A 20,045-nucleotide genomic window follows, 5' to 3' on the forward strand; every position below is an offset into this window, starting at 1 on the left:
CCATATCTCTCCATAAAGAGGACCTGTCACTAATTATTTCCTATTGACCCCCATAAAGAGGACCTGTCACTAATTATTTCCTATTGACCGCATATCTCTCCATAAAGAGGACCTGTCAGTAATTATTTCTTATTGACCCCATATCTCTCCATAAAGAGGACCTGTCACTAATTTCCTATTGACCCCATACCTCTCCATAAAGAGGACCTGTCACTAATTATTTCCTATTGACCCCATATCTCTCCATAAAGAGGACCTGTCACTAATTATTTCCTATTGACCCCATATCTCTCCATAAAGAGGACCTGTCACTAATTATTTCCTATTGACCCCATACCTCTCCATAAAGAGGACCTGTCACTAATTATTTCCTATTGACCCCCATAAAGAGGACCTGTCACTAATTATTTCCTATTGAACCCATTATCTCTCCATAAAGAGGACCTGTCACTAATTATTTTTTATTGACCCCATATCTCTCCATAAAGAGGACCTGTCACTAATTATTTCCTATTGAACCCATACCTCTCCATAAAGAGGACCTGTCACTAATTATTTCCTATTGAACCCATACCTCTCCATAAAGAGGACCTGTCACTAATTATTTCCTATTGAACCCATACCTCTCCATAAAGAGGACCTGTCACTAATTATTTCTATCACAGGGGATGCATGCATTTCTTGTGATGAGAATAAAAGTGATTCATTTTTTTAAAGGAACAGTGCAAAATAAAAACAAAACATTAAATACATTTAAAAAAAAAGTTTAAAGTGCCCCCCATGCTCGCAAGTAGTGGTGACCGCATACATAGGCCACGCCCACATATGTAAATGGTGTTCAAACCAAACACGTGAGGTATCGCCATGAACGTCAGAGCAAGAGCAATAATTCTCGCACTCCTCTGTAACTTTACACTGCTAACCTGCAGACATTTTTAAAGCATCACCCATGGAGATTTTTAAGTTCCGCAGTTTCACGCCATTCCACGAGTGTGTGCAATTGTAAGGCGTGACATGTTGGGTATCTATTTACTCGCCATAACATCCTCTTTCATATTTTACAAAACAATTGGGGTATATATTGTTTTTTTTTAATCAAAGTGTATTTTTTTTCTAAAAAATATATATTCATTTTTGAAAACTGCGCATTTTGTTTTCAGTTTCAGAACCAGAATTTTAATTTTGGTCTCTTCATAAAAAAAAATAACAGCCCATTGAAAGTGCATAAACATTCCTTCTCTGTAAATGGGGGCACAATACCAAATGTTAGTAGGCGCTTTGCTGTTTGAACGACTTCCTCTGAATAAAATGAAAAATGTGGCTATTAGCTACTCGATGGAGCTAATTCCTATAATACTTATCGATATCTAACAGCCTCTCCATACGGTTGGTTCAATATTGCTGGTTTATTTACCATATGTCCTTAAACCACTTGCCATCCGTCCTATAGCAAAAGTACTGCTACAGGGTGGCACAGCTGCACAAAATCACGTATATACATGTGATTTGCATTTCCCGGCAGAAGGTGCGCGCACCCGCGTGCTGCCCTACCCGCAGCGCTATTGGCAGTTGGGGATGTCAGTCACCGGGTCCCAGTCGGCGATTCCTAGTCGGCACTCAGTGATCGTCGGCAAAGCTGACAGAGGAGAGATCTGAGTGTAAGCAACACAGGTCTCTCTCCTGTCAGCAAGGACATGCTGATTTGTATCTCTCTGCACAGCATGTCTCCCTAGTAAAGCAGCACACAGTTAACCCTTTGATCGCCCCTTGTTAACCCCTTCCTGCCCAGTGCCATAAGTACAGTGTCAGTGCTTTTTAGCGCTGCGGGTAGGGCGGCACACATGCCTTTTGCCCAGAAATGCAAATGAGATCTATATACGTGATTTTGCACACCTGTGTCACCCTGTAGCAGTACTTTTACTATGGGTATTGGTGTCACTGGGGATGTCAGTGGCAGTTAGCCAGTTCCCCCCCAGTGTCAGAATGCTCGCCGCAGTCCCACTATAAATCACTGATTGCCGCCATTACTAGTTAAAAAAAAAATTCTGTATCTATACCAGGGGCGGACTGACCATTTGGAAACTCGGGCACTGCCCGAGGGCCTGGGGTCAGTAGGGGGCCCCATGAGATGCCCCTGGTACCTTTTTCATAGGCTTTTTTGAGTTTGGGCAAGGACACAGGGGCCCCATGATCCCCTATTGCCCGGGGGCCCCATGAGTTGTCAGTCCACCCCTGATCTATACCGCCAGTTGTAAACGCTAGAACTTTCACGTAAACCAATTAATATACAATTATTGGGATTATTTTTTTAGCAAAGACATGTCGCAGAATACATTTTGGCCTAAATTTATGAAGAAATTTTATTTTTTACATTTTTTTACTGGACATGTTTAATAGAAAAAAGTAAAAAATACGTTTTTTTTTTCAAATTGTCGGATTTTTTTGTTTAAAGCGCAAAGAATAAAAAGCTCACAGACGATCAAATACCACCGAAAGAAAGCTCAATTTGTGGAGAAAAAAAGGAAACAAATTTTATTTGGGTGCAGCGTTGCACGACCGCGCAATTGTCAGTTAAAATAACACAAAAAAATGTCCTGGTCAGGAAGGGGGGGAAATCCTCAGGAGGGCGAGGGGTTAACGTGACAAGCATTCTCCCATCTAAGCCTATGGTAATCGTTCCAACAAATGTTTTTTTAAAAAACACATGTCTAAGTGTTTGTGAAATCTCCCACCACAAAATGTACTCAGCCAATGAAAGGTGATGACTCCATTTTTATTCCTCTTCTGCTATCAATGGCCAACCCGGTCCCACACTTCATCCATGTCTTTGGTGACCTCTGATCTCCTTATGAACTGTCTCTTCCATGATGAAGATCAGCCATGGAGTATATCTGAGGTGTATATCAGGGTGTGCTTCTTCCCCACATGAGAGCTGGGATGTCCAGCAACATTCATCTTGTAAAGCGCTGAGCAAACTGTTGGCGCAATATAAATCCTGTATAATAATAATAGAAGTCATTTCCCGCACTCAAGCCACTAATACACCTCCAGGGTTGTGTGGGACCCCTGATGTACAGGAAGACAGGTCTTCAGTGAGGAACATTTCCCTCACTCAGGACAGGAAAGTGGCTTCTTCTTCATGTGCAATCTCTGATGTCTGTAAAGATGGGACTTCTGTTGAAAACATTTCCCGCACTCAGGACAGAAACACGGCTTTTCCCCCGTGTGAGATCTCTGATGAAGGTAAAGATCAGACTTCTGTGAAAAACATTTCTCGCACTCAGGACAGGAATAAGGATATGGTTTTTCCTCCGTGTGCACTGTCTGATGTGAATGAAGATCTTCCTTCTTTGAAAAACATTTCCCGCACTCAGGACAGGAATAAATACTTTGCCCCATGTGACACCTTTGATGTCTGACAAGATCTGATTTTTGTGCAAAACATTTCCCGCACTCAGAACAGGAATATGGTTTTTCCCCAGTGTGAGACCTTTGATGAGAGACAAGTCCTGATTTTTTTGCAAAGCTTTTTGTGCACTCGGAGCAGGAATACGGTTTCTCCCCCATGTGAGACCTCTGATGTATAACAAGCAGAGATTTTTGAACAAAACATTTCCCGCACTCAGAACAGGAATACGGCTTGTCACCCGTGTGCAATCTCTGATGGTTGTAAAGATTGGATTTATTTGAAAAACATTTCCCACACTCAGGACAGGAAAATGGCTTCTCCCCTGTGTGGGACCTTTGATGTACAGCAAGTTTGTATTTTAGTACAAAGCATTTCCCGCACACAGAACAAGAATATGGTTTTTCCCCTGTGTGCAACCTCTGATGTGTGTAAAGATTAAATTTCTTTGCAAAACATTTCCCGCACTCACGACAGGAATGCAGCTTCTCTACTGTGTGAGATTTCTGATGTATGGAAAGATGGGATTTCTCTGAAAAACATTTCCCACACTGTGGGCAGAAATGTGGCTTCTCCACTGTGTGAGATCTTTTATGCACATTAAGATCAGATTTAGTACAGAAACTCTTCCCACACTCAGGACAGGAGAAGCTCTTCTCTGTTGGAAGGCCGGCCTGGTCCCGCACAGTCTGAGGTTCCTCAGGATACGAGGAATCCGATGGTCCATCTACACTGGGTGGTGCCGGATGGACATTGGAGGGAGCCGGGTTTTCTCCTGGACTATACTGTGTGATGTCCTCATCTTCTACTTTCCAGTCTGGAGACAAAGTGAGACAATCCTCGGAGGTTTTCCTCATCTCCCGGCCATGGACTAAAATACAAAGAGGATTACTAGACAGGAGCTGATTGGTTCCCCCAAACCAGGACTCCACCCACATCAGGCAGCTTGGTCTCTGAGGAGCTTACAATTCCACCCTCAAGGGAACTAGGAAATGGCTCCTCTGATCTCCTACCAGGTCATTTCTTTATTCATGGACCTTAGTCAGAGAGTGAGGAAACAACCAGAACTGTCTTTTATAGGAGGGACAGTGATGAGGGGATTATAGGACAAGGGTCCCCACCCCCTCTATCACTCATCGCCATCTTCCCAACACAAGAAGTACTGCACTTCCTTATTTAGTCCATGATTTAGTCATGAAGAACAGCGGGGCTGAGCCCCACCAGAGGTCAGAGAGTGAGGATGGGGGGAGAACAACCAAGATGAAGACTGGACTGATCCTGAAGACCACCATCATTGGGGTATTGACTCCTCCCTCATTATCACTTTCTGTTTAAGGGTCCAAAGTTGGAGGATGTTATCACATTATTATCACCATGTAAAAGTCTGTGCTCCAATCACATCATCCGATATAAAATGTCCAGCTGGGAGGAAATGGGTGTAACAAAAGAGGATCCATATTATGTGTATATATAGCAGTGGGGGGAGGGGGGAGAGCAGAAGTCAGGACTATGTAATGTACAACATAGAGTGTATAGTGCAGGGGTCAGGAGTATGTAATGTACAACATAGAGTATATAGTGCAGGGGTCAGGAGTATGGAATGTACAACATAGAGTATATAGTGCAGGGGTCAGGAGTATGTAATGTACAACAGAGTATATAGTGCAGGGGTCAGGAGTATGTAATGTACAACAGAGTATATAGTGCAGGGGTCAGGAGTATGTAATGTACAACAGAGTATATAGTGTAAGGGTCAGGACACAAAATATTTGTACTCAGTAATCAGTGGAAGGTTAAATGTTTAACTGTGACTGCACTCAGTGACTTGGTTCTGAGACTATACAGACATATCCCTCCACCCAGCACAGCCAGCAAACATCAGAACAAGTAACTCAGGGAGAATGGTTCTGTCAGAGATCCTGCCAGACCCGGACATGGGGCAGAAGTCCCAAGGCACATGTCCCAGATTCCTGAGTTGAACAACAACTATAAATAAAATCAACATTTTTGCTGCCAGCTGAACCCCAGAACCTCCATAAATCCAGTCTAGATACATAAATTGTGTCTGCAGCACAGAGAAGGAAGATTATCCGAGAGAAATCCAGGAATACAGGACGGGGAACACAGCTCAGGAAAGTGACCAGGGGATTACAGGCTGATATCACCCAGTCCCCGCCCTACTCTGGACCAATCAGTGAGCAGTATGGGTGGAGGAATGGATTTAGTGTTCATGACCCACCTGTGCTGATCTCTGTAGGAGTGTCCTCCTCTATAAATGTCCCCGTTATTCCATCCTCCTCCATAGACTGCTGATCATCCCTCACATACGCCTCTTCTTCTTCTGCTTTAACCTCAACTTTTATATCTATCAGATCTTCACCCTAAACCAAGAAAATGAGAGAAAATATAAATTTGGAAAATATAAGCATTAATTTTGTGACATCACATAAAATAACCTTGTAATGGTGAGGGATGGTGTGACCTTCCTGTGTGGAATCCCGGGAATACAGAGGACGGGGACATCTCTCTGGTGGGTTCCTGGTATTAGGTGGCTCCATCATATCCTTGTGTCCTTCTGAAAACTCCTCCATCACTCCATACTCCTCATCCTCCTCTTTATACTCTTCTTTGACAACAATATTATAATCCTGAAGGTTTCCACTCTGAAAGATATAATAAAACATTCATTGTATTAAAAAAAATAGTGTATAAATGACAGCTATAAATAATTGTTCCTCATCTACCTGATGATGGTGAGGGATGGTGTGACCTTCCTGTGTGGAATCCCGGGAATACAGAGGACGGGGACATCTCTCCGGTGGGTTTCTGCTACTTGATGGCTCCATCATGAAGTCCTTATAGAGATCTCTGGGCTCTTCAAAAAGCTGCTTCATCACACCATACTCCTCATCCTCCTCTTTGTACTTTTCTTTAACTTCAATATTATTATCTTCGAGGATTCCACTCTGAACGCATAATTAAAAATGCTAATTAATTCACTGTAAGAAACTTGCTTAGAAATAAATCATACGCAACTATTAGTGATTGTTACTCATATACCTGATAGTGAGGGATGGTGTGATCTTCCTGTGTGGAATCCCGGGAATACAGAGGACAGGGACATCTCTCTGGTGGGTTCCTGTAGCTGGATGACTCCACCATGATGTCCTGGTACAGATATCTGTGTATTGTTTGTGACTCTGACTCCTCCATCACCCACTCTTCATCCTCTTTTATCTCTTCTTTAACCTCAATTTTAGGATCTCTCAGGTTTCCACTCTGAATATATAATAAAATGACATCAATGGTAACAATGCAGATAATGTACAGATCCTAATGATACTATCAGTGATTGTTCCTCATCTACCTGATGATGGTGAGGGATGGTGTGACCTTCCTGTGTGGAATCCCGGGAATACAGAGGACGGGGACATCTCTCTGGTGGGTTTCTGTAGCTGGATGACTCCACCATGGTGTCCTGGTACAGATCCTTGCATTTTTCTGAAATCGCTGACTCATCTGACATCCTGACACCTTATAGGAACCTGACACACACAATGATACAGTCACCATCCAGACACATCCCTTGTCTGTTACTGGAGAATGTCCCAGAATTCCCGGCACCGCTCACCTCTCCTGTCAGCAGCTCAGTGATCTCTCTGGTGACTTCTAGAATCTTCTTCTTCTTTCTCTCTTCTATCAGGGAGGGAGGTGGAGGCAATGTGATGTCATATGATCTCCAGACTTCACAGGAGGAAAACTCTACATCTGAACACAAATAGTCACATCAAATGATATTCCCAGAATCCTCCTCACCTCTCCGGTCAGGTCTGTGTTTTATTAATAGAGATAAGAGTGATGTCATGTGACCTCCCAGAATCCTCCTCACCTCTCCAGTCAGGTCTGTTTTATTAATAGAGATAAGAGTGATGTCATGTGACCTCCCAGAATCCTCCTCACCTCTCCGGTCAGATCTGTGTTTTATTAATAGATATGAGAGTGATGTCATGTGACCTCCCAGAATCCTCCTCACCTCACTATTAAGATCTTTATTTTGTTAAGGCTCCACTTCAAGCTGAGGTATAATTTGCCTACACACACCACATTCCATAGGTTAAAAGCTTCTCACAGGTTTTCTGGTGTCAATGCATACAATGCAAAATCCAAGTATACCACGTCCACCACCACCCCTCTGTCCAAGTATACCACGCCCATCGCCACCCCTCTGTCCAAGTATACCACATTCACCACCACCCCTCTGTCCAAGTATACCACATCCACCGCCACCCCTCTGTCCAAGTATACCACATCCACCGCCACCCCTCTGTCCAAGTATATCCCATCCACAGCCACCCCTCTGTCCAAGTATACCACGCCCATCGCCACCCCTCTGTCCAAGTATACCACATCCACCGCCACCCCTCTGTCCAAGTATGCCACGTCCACAGCCACCCCTCTGTCCAAGTATATCCCATCCACAGCCACCCCTCTGTCCAAGTATACCACGCCCATCGCCACCCCTCTGTCCAAGTATACCACATTCACCACCACCCCTCTGTCCAAGTATACCACATCCACCGCCACCCCTCTGTCCAAGTATACCACATCCACCGCCACCCCTCTGTCCAAGTATATCCCATCCACAGCCACCCCTCTGTCCAAGTATACCACGCCCATCGCCACCCCTCTGTCCAAGTATACCACATCCACCGCCACCCCTCTGTCCAAGTATGCCACATCCACAGCCACCCCTCTGTCCAAGGTTTTGCTCACCTCCTCATAAAAAGAAATCAGATTTGTGTGACTTCTGTCTTTCATGAATCCATGCTGTCTGTGGCTTACAATATTTGTTTCCAGCAAGAACTCATCTATGTGGTCTTTTATTAATCTCTCCAGTATCTTCCCAACTATAGAAGTTACACTAACAGGTCTAATTACTTGGGAAAGATTTTGACCCCTTTTTAAATATTGGCCCCACATTGGCCATACCCCATTCCATGGTACTATGCCAGTCATTAAAGAGTCCCTAAAAATGAGAAACAATGGCTGTGAGATGGCATAGCTGAATTCTTTAAGGCCCCGTGGGTGTATGCCATCCGGTCCAGGGGCTTTATTCACCTTTATTCTGTACAAATATTTCTGGATCATATTAATTGTGAGCCAATGTGGATCATCTGGGGGGGTGTCAGTACCACCCCCCATTATGGACAAGAGCCCCCCCATGCACCTTTGTATACACAGAGCTGAAGAAGGGATTTCATACATTGTCCTTCCCTTTGTCCCCAGTCACCCCCTCTAGATGATTCTGTAAAGGGCCTACATGCTGGGACCGGACCTTTCTACTATTCATATATTGGAGGAATGTTTTGGGGTCGCTCCTGATATCTTTTGCAATCTGTCGTTCGTTTTCAATTTTTGCGCCTTTATTTCCTTTTTGCATATTCTGTTCTATTCTTTGTAATGTGTAAACAATGATCGCGTTCCTTCATTTTTATATTTAATAAAAGATCTTTTCTTATTATCTATCGCTTTTGTAACTTTGGCCGTAAGCCACATAGGTTGGATTTTTAGCCTTTTATACTTGTTGCCCATGGGAATATATTTTGCAGTGTGGTCACATGCAGTCTTTTTGAAGGATTCTGACTCCAGTTGGAGGGACATTGGGAGGAGGAGCTGTGAGGTCAGTGTGATGTCATAGGATTCTCTGACTCTGGTAGAAGGGACATTGGGAGAAGGAGCTGTGTGGGGCGCTCTGTGAGGTTTCTGTACACAGAATCATTTCTCCCGGGTGCGTCCCACCTCTCCTAAACTGAAAGATGAGCTTTGTCAGGACACATCATATTCCTGTGATTTCCGTGTTCTCCGGAGACTTTACTGATCACATTTCAGGATGAATATTGTCCTACTAAAACTCACTAATGATCTACGAACTGCTAAAACCAATGGCCACTACTCCGTACTCATCCTAACTAATGGCCACTACTCCATACTCTTATTACTTGACCTCTCTGTCACTTTTGATACAGTTGACCATCCCTTCCTCCTCAAAAAACTCCACTCTCTTGGCCTCCGAGACTCTGCCCTCTCCTGGTTCTCCTCCTACCTATCGCAGCGCTCCTTCAGTGTTACCTATAACTCGGTCTCCTCCTCTTCACTCCCTCTTTCTGTAGGGGTCCCTCAAGGTTCTGTCCTTGGAGCCCTTCTCTTCTCCATCTACACCTCCTCCCTTGGTCACTTGATAAACTCCCATGGCTTTAAGTACCATCTCTATGCTGATGACGCACAAATCTATCTTTCTACTCCTCACCTCACCCCTCCAGTCTCCTCCTCACCTCGCCCCTTCAGTCTCCTCCTCACCTCGCCCCTTCAGTCTCCTCCTCACCTCGCCCCTTCAGTCTCCTACTAAGTGACATATCGGCATGGATGTCACTCCATGTCCTCAAACTCAATATTTCCAAAACTGAGCTCTTAGTATTCCCTCCAGCCCATGCCCCCCCCTGACTTCTCCATCTAGGTCAATAATACACCCATCAGTCCCTCCCCTCATGCCAGGGTACTAGGTGTAATCCTAGACTCCCATCTGTCCTTTCAGTCCCAAATCCAATCACTGTCCAAATCTTGTAGACTTCACCTCCTCAACATCTCCAAGATACGCCCGTTCCTAACCTCGGAAACCACTAAGCAACTTATTCCCTCCCTTGTTATCGCTCACCTTGACTATTGTAACTCCCTCCTCATTGGCCGACCTCATCGCAGGCTATCCCCTCTTCAGTCTATCATGAATGCTGCTGCCAGAATTACCACCTTACGAACGGTTCCATGTCTGCCACCCCTCTCTGCCAATCCCTCCACTGGCATCCACTCAGTGTCCTCCACCCCTCTCTGCCAATCACTCCACTGGCCTCCATTCTGTGTCCTCCTCCCCTCTCTGCCAATTCCTCCACTGGCCTCCACTCGGTGTCCTCCACCCCTCTCTTCCAATCCCTCCACTGGCCTCTATTCAGTGTCCTCCACCCCTCTCTGCCAATCCCTCCACTGGCCTCCATTCTGTGTCCTCCTCCCCTCTCTGCCAATTCCTCCACTGGCCTCCACTCGGTGTCATCCACCCCTCTCTTCCAATCCCTCCACTCCTCTCTGCCAATCCCTCCACTGGCCTCTATTCAGTATCCTCCACCCCTCTCTGCCAATCCCTCCACTGGCCTCCATTCATTGTCCTCCACCCCTCTCTGCCAATCCCTCCACTGGCCTCCACCCCTCTCTGCCAATCCCTCCACTGGCCTCCTTTCAGTGTCCTCCACCCCTCTCTGCCAATCCCTCCACTGGCTTCCCATTGCCCAATGAATAAAATTCAAAACATTAACAATAACATATAAAGCCATTTATAACTCTGCCCCAAATTACATCACCGATCTTGTCTCTGAATATCACCCAAACCGTCTTCTCCACTCCTCCCATGACCTCCTGCTCTCTATCTCCCTTGTCTCCTCCTCCCATGCTTGTCTCCAGGACTTCTTCAGAGCCTCCCCCATCCTCTGGAACTCTCTACCCCAATCTATCAGACTATCATCTACTCTGCCCACTTTTAGGCGATCTCTGAAAACCTCTCTCTTCAGGGAAGCCTATCCTGCCCTCAACTAATAATGGAATCTTCTATTCCTCCTGCCAGTCCATCCCCCACAGTTATTACCTTTTGTACCACCAGCCCCTCCCTCTTAGATTGTAAGCTCCAAGGATCAGGGCCCTCCTAACCCTCTTGTATTGATCTGTATTGTTGCTGTATTGTCTCCCGTTATATTGTAAAGTGCTGAGCAAACTGTTGGCGCCATATAAATCCTGTATTATAATAATATATGAATCCTGTATAATATTAATAATGAATATCTGAGACTGGGATCATTATGGAAAATTAGTTTTTAGGACATGTACTACAAATTAAATGTTTACCTCTTTCTTCCTACTGTATCTGAATCTTATAAAATAAGACGTAAAGTCGGGGAATGTTGTGCCCCTGAAGGGGTTAATCTGGGTTCCCACACTATATATGTGTGTATCATCATCTGCTGGAGATAAAAGACGTCACAGTGATTATGGAGGAAGAGGACAGACATGACCATGGAGGAAGAGGACGGACGTGACCATGGAGGAAGAGGACGGACGTGACTATGGAGGAAGAGGATGGACATGACGGGGGGTTACTGGGTGTAAATAGGAAATAACATCTTATTACCTCCTCTGCAAGCTACTTCCACCAATGTCTCCGTTGTACTTCGCACCACATGAAACTTCCTGCCTGTACCTGACATCACTTCCTGTCTGTACCTGACATCACTTCCTTTTTTCGATAGAGACTTCTTGTCTGGGTAGAAGTGAGTTCCCCACCTTGTGGAGCTCAGAGGAACTGCAGCCCCGAGAAGCGTCTGGTAGTGTGACCCCGGCCTTGTGCTGGGTGTGTATGGACTGTAGATCCTTATAGATGGATAGCTCATAAGTGTCTCAGGTTTCCCAGGACGGTCACTCTTTTTTGAACATTCTTTATTTAAACAGCTTTTTAGAGTACAAACATATACAAAAATAAGACGCATTAGTGGATGCCAGAAGATAAGACAACAAACCAGGTGCGGTCCAATTATGTAGAAATTCAAATTATCAGTTTCAAAAAACAGCAAAGTAGAGCACACTGGTCCAAAAGGTAGTACAAACAGATCAGTCTATTGACTTAAACAAATAGCAGTAGCATCCAAGACAGGGAAAAAGGTAGGGAGAGAGAAAGAAAAAAAAAAAAGGGGGAAGGGGGCTGAAGGGAAGGAAGAAGAGAGGTGTAAAAGGAGAACAGCAAAGGGACTTCAAGCCACTGATTGCAGCTAGGCAGCATAATCACTTGAGCAAGTAAAGAGAGACAAATTGATCCATTTCAGATGAAACTGGCCTCCTGACCCCAGACCGCCGCCATGATACTTTCCATTGAGTGAATATCCTCTACCCTGGATAACCACAGAGAAATAGAAGGGGGAGCCTCCTGTTTCCAGAGAGCCGGATTACAGCAGCATTGAGCAAGTGCACCAGCAAAGAGTGCTTGAAACGTTTCCTAGAGAGATCAGAGTGGAGCAACAGATATCCATCAGGGTCATCCCCCAGGTCAAACCCAGTCAGATGCCGAATCAGAGCCCTCACCTGTGCCCAAAAGGCAGTCAATTTCCTACAAATATGTAAGAGCGAGCCATCCTCCTCCTTACAGCGCCAACAAACCTTCAAGGCCTCAGGGAAGATCTTATGCAGGAGCAACAGAACCCTATACCAGCCTTTTTCAACCAGGGTGTCAAGGCACCCTGGGGTGCCTTGAGGTTTTTTCTGGGGTGCCTTAGCAAAATGTCTAAAAGTTGCACAAGCCAGCGGGTGGAAGAAGCCTGCCTTTTAGTTACACAAAACCACAAGTTTTCATTGTGTGCCATTATGACCTTCTAGCCACTGGTCTCCTGACAACCAATGACATCATTCATTGATGAGAAGGTTGGTTGCCTGCACAGCATCCTTGTTTGACCCTCTTTTGCCCCTCTCCATCAGTGCTGGGGTCACATTAGCTCATTGATGGAGTCAGGACCAGTGTGCAAAAGTGTATTTGATTTGGAAGAATAAATCCCCTCTAGCGCTGGGTGACCTATGTGTGTGGATGTTGCTGCGTTATATGAAATTATTAGATTAGTTTTTTACATTTTAGAATGGGGTGCCTCGGGACTGTCCATAATTTTAAAGGGTGCCTTGACTGCAAAAAAGGCTGAGAAACTTCGCCCTATACCATCGGGTAAGCAGTCTATACCCCGATTCCTGATATTTCCCGGAGATGGAGGAACGGTGGGCAAAATACAAGATGTGGTCTCTGTTCGGACGAAAATGTCCTGTGCAACTCCTCCTCCCATTTGAGAAGAAATGGTGGGACAAACGTGTCATCTGGACGGCTGAGCAACTTGTAAGCCAACGAGATAGCATGTGAGGTAGGCTCGGAAGTAAAGCAAAAGATCCTCAAAGGGAGTACTAGGACACAGGTCCACTTCCTTATGAGTCAAGGAAGACAAGAAATGAATGAGTTGTTGTAACCTCCAACTATCCAAGGGAGGAACAAACATCTGCCCTATTTCCATTGGAGACTTCAGCCGGGGCATAAAGTCATAAAGTCACAAAGGCGAAAAGAGCCGCCCTCCAATAGAGACCAAAATCTCCCGTCCGTGATCCCCGGCAGAAAGCAAGGGTTACCCAGAACGGGATACAGGTGGGATATCATGGATCGGACAAGTCGTTCCCCCGCACAACCACGTGCAACCCCTAAGGAGGCGCTCAACAATGCATAAGACTTAACGGCTGGGAGTTTGTGGGATTCCAACCATGGGAGATACTGAAGAGGAGAATCCACTGCACACTGCTCCATCTCCACCCATTGCCGAAGACCCCCATCCCTACACCAGGAAAGAATTCTAGCCAAATTAATGGCTTGATAGTACCTAACGGGGTCCGGGAAAGCCCTCCATGGCCCTTAGATAATGACAAATAGAAATGAGAAATTCGCGTGGGAGACTTAGCTCATATGAAACACAGAAATACACCCCTCACCTTCCTCAGAAACGCCAAGGAGACTGCAATTGGGACCATCTGGAAGAGATATATAAGACGGGGCATAACAATCATTTTAGGTATGGCATTCCTCCCCATCTAAGAGTGGGCAAGATCATTCTATTTTCACAGATCCGCCGTGACAGCCGCCAGAGCAGGAAGGTAATTAGCTTGAAACAACTGATCCAGAGTACGGGTAATCTTGACCCCCAGGTCATGACAGCGAGGAGACGGCCACCTGAAAGGGAAAGGAGGCACCAACGGTCTGAAATCTACCCTCGGACATGGTAACATTTAAGAACTCTGACTTCTGGCTATTGATTTTGAAATTAGAGAGAACCCCATAACGAGAAAGCTCTTCTAAAAGATTGGGCAATGTAACCTTGGGGGCCACCACAAAAAAACAGAAGGTCGTTGGCAAATGCTGCCACCCTATGCTCCGTCTTACCCATGAGAACCCCCTGAACACTGTGGATCAAACGCACGTGACGCAGAAGGGGCTCCAAAGTCAAGATAAAGATCCTTGGCAACAAAGGACAACCCTGGCAAGTCCCGTTGGACAGGCAGAAATACACGGGGTAGGCCTCATTGGTACTGACAGATGCTGAAGGGTGAGAATAGATGGCATTAATATGAGCCAAAAATCCCAGCCCCACACCTATATGTCGTAGCATCTCCTTCAAGAAAAGCCAATCCACCCTGTCAAAGGCCTTCTCAAAATCCACAGAAAGCAGGTACAGGGGAAGCTTGCGAGAATGGGCCCAATGAATAACGTTCAAAACCCTAGTAGTATTGTTCCTTGCATGGCATAAAGCCCACTTGGTCAGGATGGACTAGCTCCTGGAGGAAAGGCAACAATTGGATGGAAAGAATCTTGATAAATATCTTTAGATCTGCATTTAAAAGGGAAATGGACCTATAATTCTGACACTGAGAGGGATCCTTCCCCTCCTTCGGAATGACCGTGATATGCGCCCTCAATGAATCTGGGGGCAAGGAGTTACCCTCAAGAAGAGATTTAAAGGCCACCACAAATCTGGGCGCCAAAATAGAAGTAAACACTCTATAATACTCCCCCGTGAAGCCATCGGGACCCAGGGCTTTGTGAGGTTTAAGTGGCTTAATTGCGCCAAAGAACTCATCGGGAGAAATTGGAGCACCCAGACATTCCCTCGCTTCCGCAGAGATCGTAGGAAGACCAGAGGCCGTTAAATACTCCCCCATTTGCCCACCACAGATTTCAAGTTGTTTGGATGACAAATTATAGAGCTTCGAATAGAAAGAGCGGAAAGCTTGAGCTATTTCTGGTGAAACATAACCACGCTGTCCCTGCCCCTTTTCAATAAAAGGAATGTAACTTCTGAGAGAGAGTTCACGCAGGGAACGTGCCAACAACCTACCCAGCTTATTGCCATGTTCATAGAACAACTGGTGAAGCCGCTGCAATTTGGATTTAGTATCATGCAGAGGCAGTTCTGCCAATTTGCTCCGGTGAATCCGAAGGTCCCCCGCCACCGCCTACAGCAAGGACTTCTTAGGAGCGTGCTCCAAAGCAGCCAGCACCACCAGCTGACTCCGAAGAAGTGCCAGACGCTCCTTTTTCAACTCCGATGCTCTTTGAAGAAGTATCCCCCACATGAGACATTTATGCAACTCCCACTGGACTGTAGGGGAAACCTCTGGGGTGCCACTCTCTGAGAAAATCTGAGTCAGGGAATGGGTAAGGTCATCTAAAATGGGGGGCTCTTTCAACAGCCAGAGTAGCAGGCACATGGTCAGAGATAGTTTGAGTAGCTATAGAGGCACGAAGCACCTCTGGAATGCAGGGACTGGGAAATTAAAAGGTAGTCAATCCTGGAATAGCTATCATGAGGAAAAGGAGGTGACAAAAACAAAGTCTAACAACCAACTAATTAAATATGGGGCCTCAACCAGGCCTACTTCCACCAAGGCCCCCACTAATATTACCAATGAGGGGAACACCGGAGGAAGCAATTCCTATTGTGGGGGAAAAGTACGCACCAACATAAATGGAGACCCACCACCCCTAACAATAGGCAAAAAAGTAGTAATTTAAAACACATACAACTCCCACCCCCAAACCGAAGAACACAGCACTCTTGTAATACACCCGGCCAGCTAATAAAGCCTCGGCAGACCAGTCCGCAAGTCAGGCTCCCGGATTGAGAGAAAAGCCAAAGCCACTGGAGGGGAAAGCTCTGTCTAGCAACATTACCAACATTTTGAAATAAGAATATCGTGTCCCGTATGGCACCTGGAGACAAATACAGACAAAACAACATGTTTAAGGAGTATGGTGCAAAAACCAGGCCCATAGGTCATATGTGCATCATGAAAAAAAGAAAAAAAGGGGAAGTCACAGAGAGAGCCGTCAGTTGGAAATTATACTTCCCTCCCCCATGGATCAGACCGTTCAGGCCTAGGTCTGTTCCTTCTGGTAGAGGAAGCAGGAGGCCGCCACGGCATTGGGGTAGGCTGCACAGGCAAATCCAAGGCTGTCCAATCTAGAACTGAGATAGGTGAGACATAAGAGCAAAAAGATCCGGCAACTCAGCAGCAGTACGAACTGTCACACAATGTTCACCTTTCTGCATGGAAAGAAAAAAGGGGAAACCCCGATAGGTAGCTTCAGCTTCACAAATCTTATCCAACAGAGGCTTGAGGATACGTCTCATCTGTAGGGTGCGATGGGAAAGATCAGGCAGAATTTGAACAGACGCACCATCAAAGTCCACTGGACCCCTGCGCCAGGCTCTTAGGAATCTCCTCCTTTATGTTGTAAAAATGCACCCTACCTTAGGTATCAGGGGGGCACCCAGCATCTAAGGGAGCAGGACCCTGGATGTAATGAATTCTATCAATTTCCAGGGCCTCAGTAGGTGCTTTATCCAAAAGTGCATTCCAGATGGCTGTTACCGTGGTCCTGAGGTCAATAGGGGGTGTAGCTTTAGGAATACCCTGCAGCTTAAGGTTATTCCTCCTACTCTTATTCTCCAAGTCGTCCTAATGCTGGCTCAGGACATACAGATGGTCTCGATACTGTGACATGGTGGTCTCCAAGGCCGAGAGCCTCATTTCCATATGATTAGTAGCAAGCCCATCCACCCGTACATTGAGAGAGTTCAGAGTATCTTTAACCTCCTGAAATTCCTCTTTAAAAGCCTGCCGCAACGTTAAATCAAGCAGCTGAATGTCCTTCTTAGTAGTCAGGGTAGCTAGAAAAGACTGTACCTCCGGATCTAATATGCCGGCCGAGAGGCCTGAGGCACTCGGCCCGGGGGATACCACGTCCTCTGGTTGGGAGGCGGTAGATGTCCAAGGATGGCGGGGGCATCAGCTCCCTGAGACACTCACCCAAAAGGAGGGGTAGGGACCCGTCCAGGAGCTCTCCCGCCCACGCCGCCTCTGCAGACCCATGTGGTCCAGGCGCCATATTGAGACCCTCCTGCACTCCAGATCCCATCACCCGGGGAGAGAAAAAATCCAGGACACCGGTCCTGTGCCCTGAGTCTTCCTGGCCCCCTTGGGCATGATAGGGGGGTTGGAGAGGCAGTGACCACCAGACTGCAGTTGGGATGGTGTGGAGCTTCGAAGACACATGTCCTCACGCCGCCATTGCATGACCACGCTCCCCCGGTCACTCTTTTTTACTCTCTGTCCTGTGTTGTGTCTCAGGAGTCACAACATAAAGTCATAAAGTGTAGATGTGTTTTGGGTCCAGGCAATGGCAGACCAGTCAACGTCAAGAGTGGGGCCAATGAGCATGCAGCAATCAGCACTGGGTGGGTTTCAGAGAATGCTCAGGCAGAGACCTTCCTGCTCTCAGGATCCATTAGGACGCTGGGAACAGTGTGTGGAATGGGCTCCTCTCTGGATGCTCCTCCTGCGGTGTGTCCGGTGATGAGTGCCTGGCTTCTCCAACCCTGCCAGTTATATAGAAGTCATGGCTTCTCCCTGTGTATCCCGTCCTCTGAAAGGTGGTAGTGCCTGGAGGAGGGGAAAAGAGGACTGTTTGTGAAAGGTTTGTATGAGAGTCATCAAGTGCCCTATATGTGGTGGAAGAAGGGGAAGTGGGGGTGATGTGTGGTGTCCTGGGGGGGAGGGGTGGCCTTCTCTATGTACCACCACCTAGCTGCACTGAACATGTGACATCACTGCCAGCTGTCCACTTCTAGGAGCCAATACCCCCATGTACCATATTCATCCCCCCATATCCCTAATTACACCCCATTTTCTTCTCTTCACCCCCTTCTGCCCTTCTGCAAGCCCCTTCATTGCCCTGTACCTAGGGTTGCCACCTCATCCACCTCATGCAGTTTTCAGTTCTCTAAAGGAAGTCACAGGCACCTGTCAGACCATAGAGAGTTCTGTGGGACTTGTTTTGTGCAGTTCAATGTAAATAGAAGATTTCTCAATGAAGTCACTGAATCAAAAACCCCCGCGCTGCTGCAAAATAAAAAATATATATTAAATAATAAAAATATAATCAAAAGAAATCAAATTGATTGCAGCAGCTGTTGCCATGTGTTCCCACCAAAAATGTGTTTTGGAATTTTTGTTCACATGTATTGAATTCTATTTTTATGTAGGAATTGTATATATGTATGATTTTGTTCATCCAACCACATGAGTTCACAATTGATTGTGCAGAGTTTATATTTAAAACACCTCAAAGTAGTCAGTTCAGGAAATTCCTGGGTACCCCATGCTCCCTGCACCCCACCCAAGTTCAGTTTGGAATAAAGCATTAAAAAAGACACCCCTAGACTGTTTTATTACAATCTGTGGATTGAGGCTGTAAAATGCTGTGTGCCTGGCTGTGTGTACACTAAACTTGTGAAAAAAAATATCAGTCTCACCAGTGGCTCCCCGGGGGGTGTGCTGCAGATATAAAGTGGTCCGTCTCCTAAACATGAGTGTGATTTCACCAAAGCCCCCTAAAAATTGTAAAAAAAAAAAAATAGTATTGTAAAAAAAAAAAAGTAAAAAACAATAAAGGAATAAAATAATAATAAAAAACTATTGGCACCGTCCACTGCCTTACTGTCTGTTTAGCTCTCTGTTAGAGCCTGTGTGCCTTTGATCCCTTCCATTGCCGCTCCGGGTAATTACATCTGGGGGGGACCCCATTCCTGGAGGTCGGGTTAGTGATTAGGGGGCACCAGAGGACTGTTCACCGCTGTATCCAGCATCCCTGTAGATTGCTGTGGCTCCCCATCCGACCGTTTTGTAAAGGTAACAGGTCTGCCAAACAGAGATCTGTGTGTGTGTGGTGGCCCAGCAGACCAGTCTGTGGATAAACTGTTGGGTGGTGGCAAGCTACCATTTGTGGTGTGTCTGGTGTGGGGGTGTGTGGACAGTGGAAGAGTGATTAACATCAGGGTTCTAGCTTGTAGGATAGCTGGAGGAATCCTAGAAGGGTATGCGATTGCTAGGCTGCTCCTCAACCCTTAGTGTGCACTAGATTGTATATAAGATTTGTATCTGCCTGTGTGTGTGGTCAGCTGGCTGGATTGGAGTGGAGTCTACCTCTAGTGGTGGCCAGAGGTAGTGTGGACTGTGAAAGTATATCACGGCCGGTCTTATATACTTATATATATTCAGATTAAGTCCCCCTTATTCTCTCTTTACCCCAAGTCACAGCCGCACGTGCGCACCTTGGTTAGCTAGTCACTGTGGGCGTGTGCGTGTGGGTTGGATCTGTAACAGTCTTCTGTCTGTGTGAGGCGCTGTTGATTTTAGCTGTACATGAGTTTTCTTTTTATTTAGTAAGAAGTATAACTGCACTATGGTTTTGAATTAGTTGAGGACTGAAAAATGTCCGTGCTTATCTGCTCCTGTCCTAATTTATCATTCTAGCTTTGGAATGTGCGCACACTGGAAGAGACTCACGCTGACACACAAGTTCAGTCTAGGAACACTTCTTCTTTATTATAATGAGAAAGTGAGCTTATATATGCAGAATGATGCGAGAGTCATGTGACAACAGCATAAGCATTATATTAGTCTTTGATTG

The 20,045-nt window shown here is 45.9% G+C and overlaps 1 protein-coding gene across 1 annotated transcript; it reads right to left on the bottom strand.

Moving 5' to 3' along the window:
• Window positions 1–2,505: 2,505 nt before the first annotated feature.
• On the bottom strand, window positions 2,506–15,232 carry LOC149429869 (uncharacterized). The gene is given in 10 exon segments (XM_089666351.1): window positions 2,506–4,344; window positions 5,794–6,069; window positions 6,151–6,372; window positions 6,467–6,685; window positions 6,774–6,927; window positions 6,929–6,951; window positions 7,038–7,174; window positions 11,634–11,936; window positions 14,457–14,612; window positions 15,013–15,232. Coding segments are annotated over 10 exon segments (2,946 nt in total). The 3' UTR covers window positions 2,506–3,108.
• Window positions 15,233–20,045: the final 4,813 nt, after the last annotated feature.

This window comes from Staurois parvus, unplaced genomic scaffold (assembly GCF_062004578.1).
Source record: "Staurois parvus isolate SC_StPar_1 unplaced genomic scaffold, SC_StPar_1.0 ptg002686l, whole genome shotgun sequence".
NCBI lineage: Eukaryota > Metazoa > Chordata > Amphibia > Anura > Ranidae > Staurois > Staurois parvus.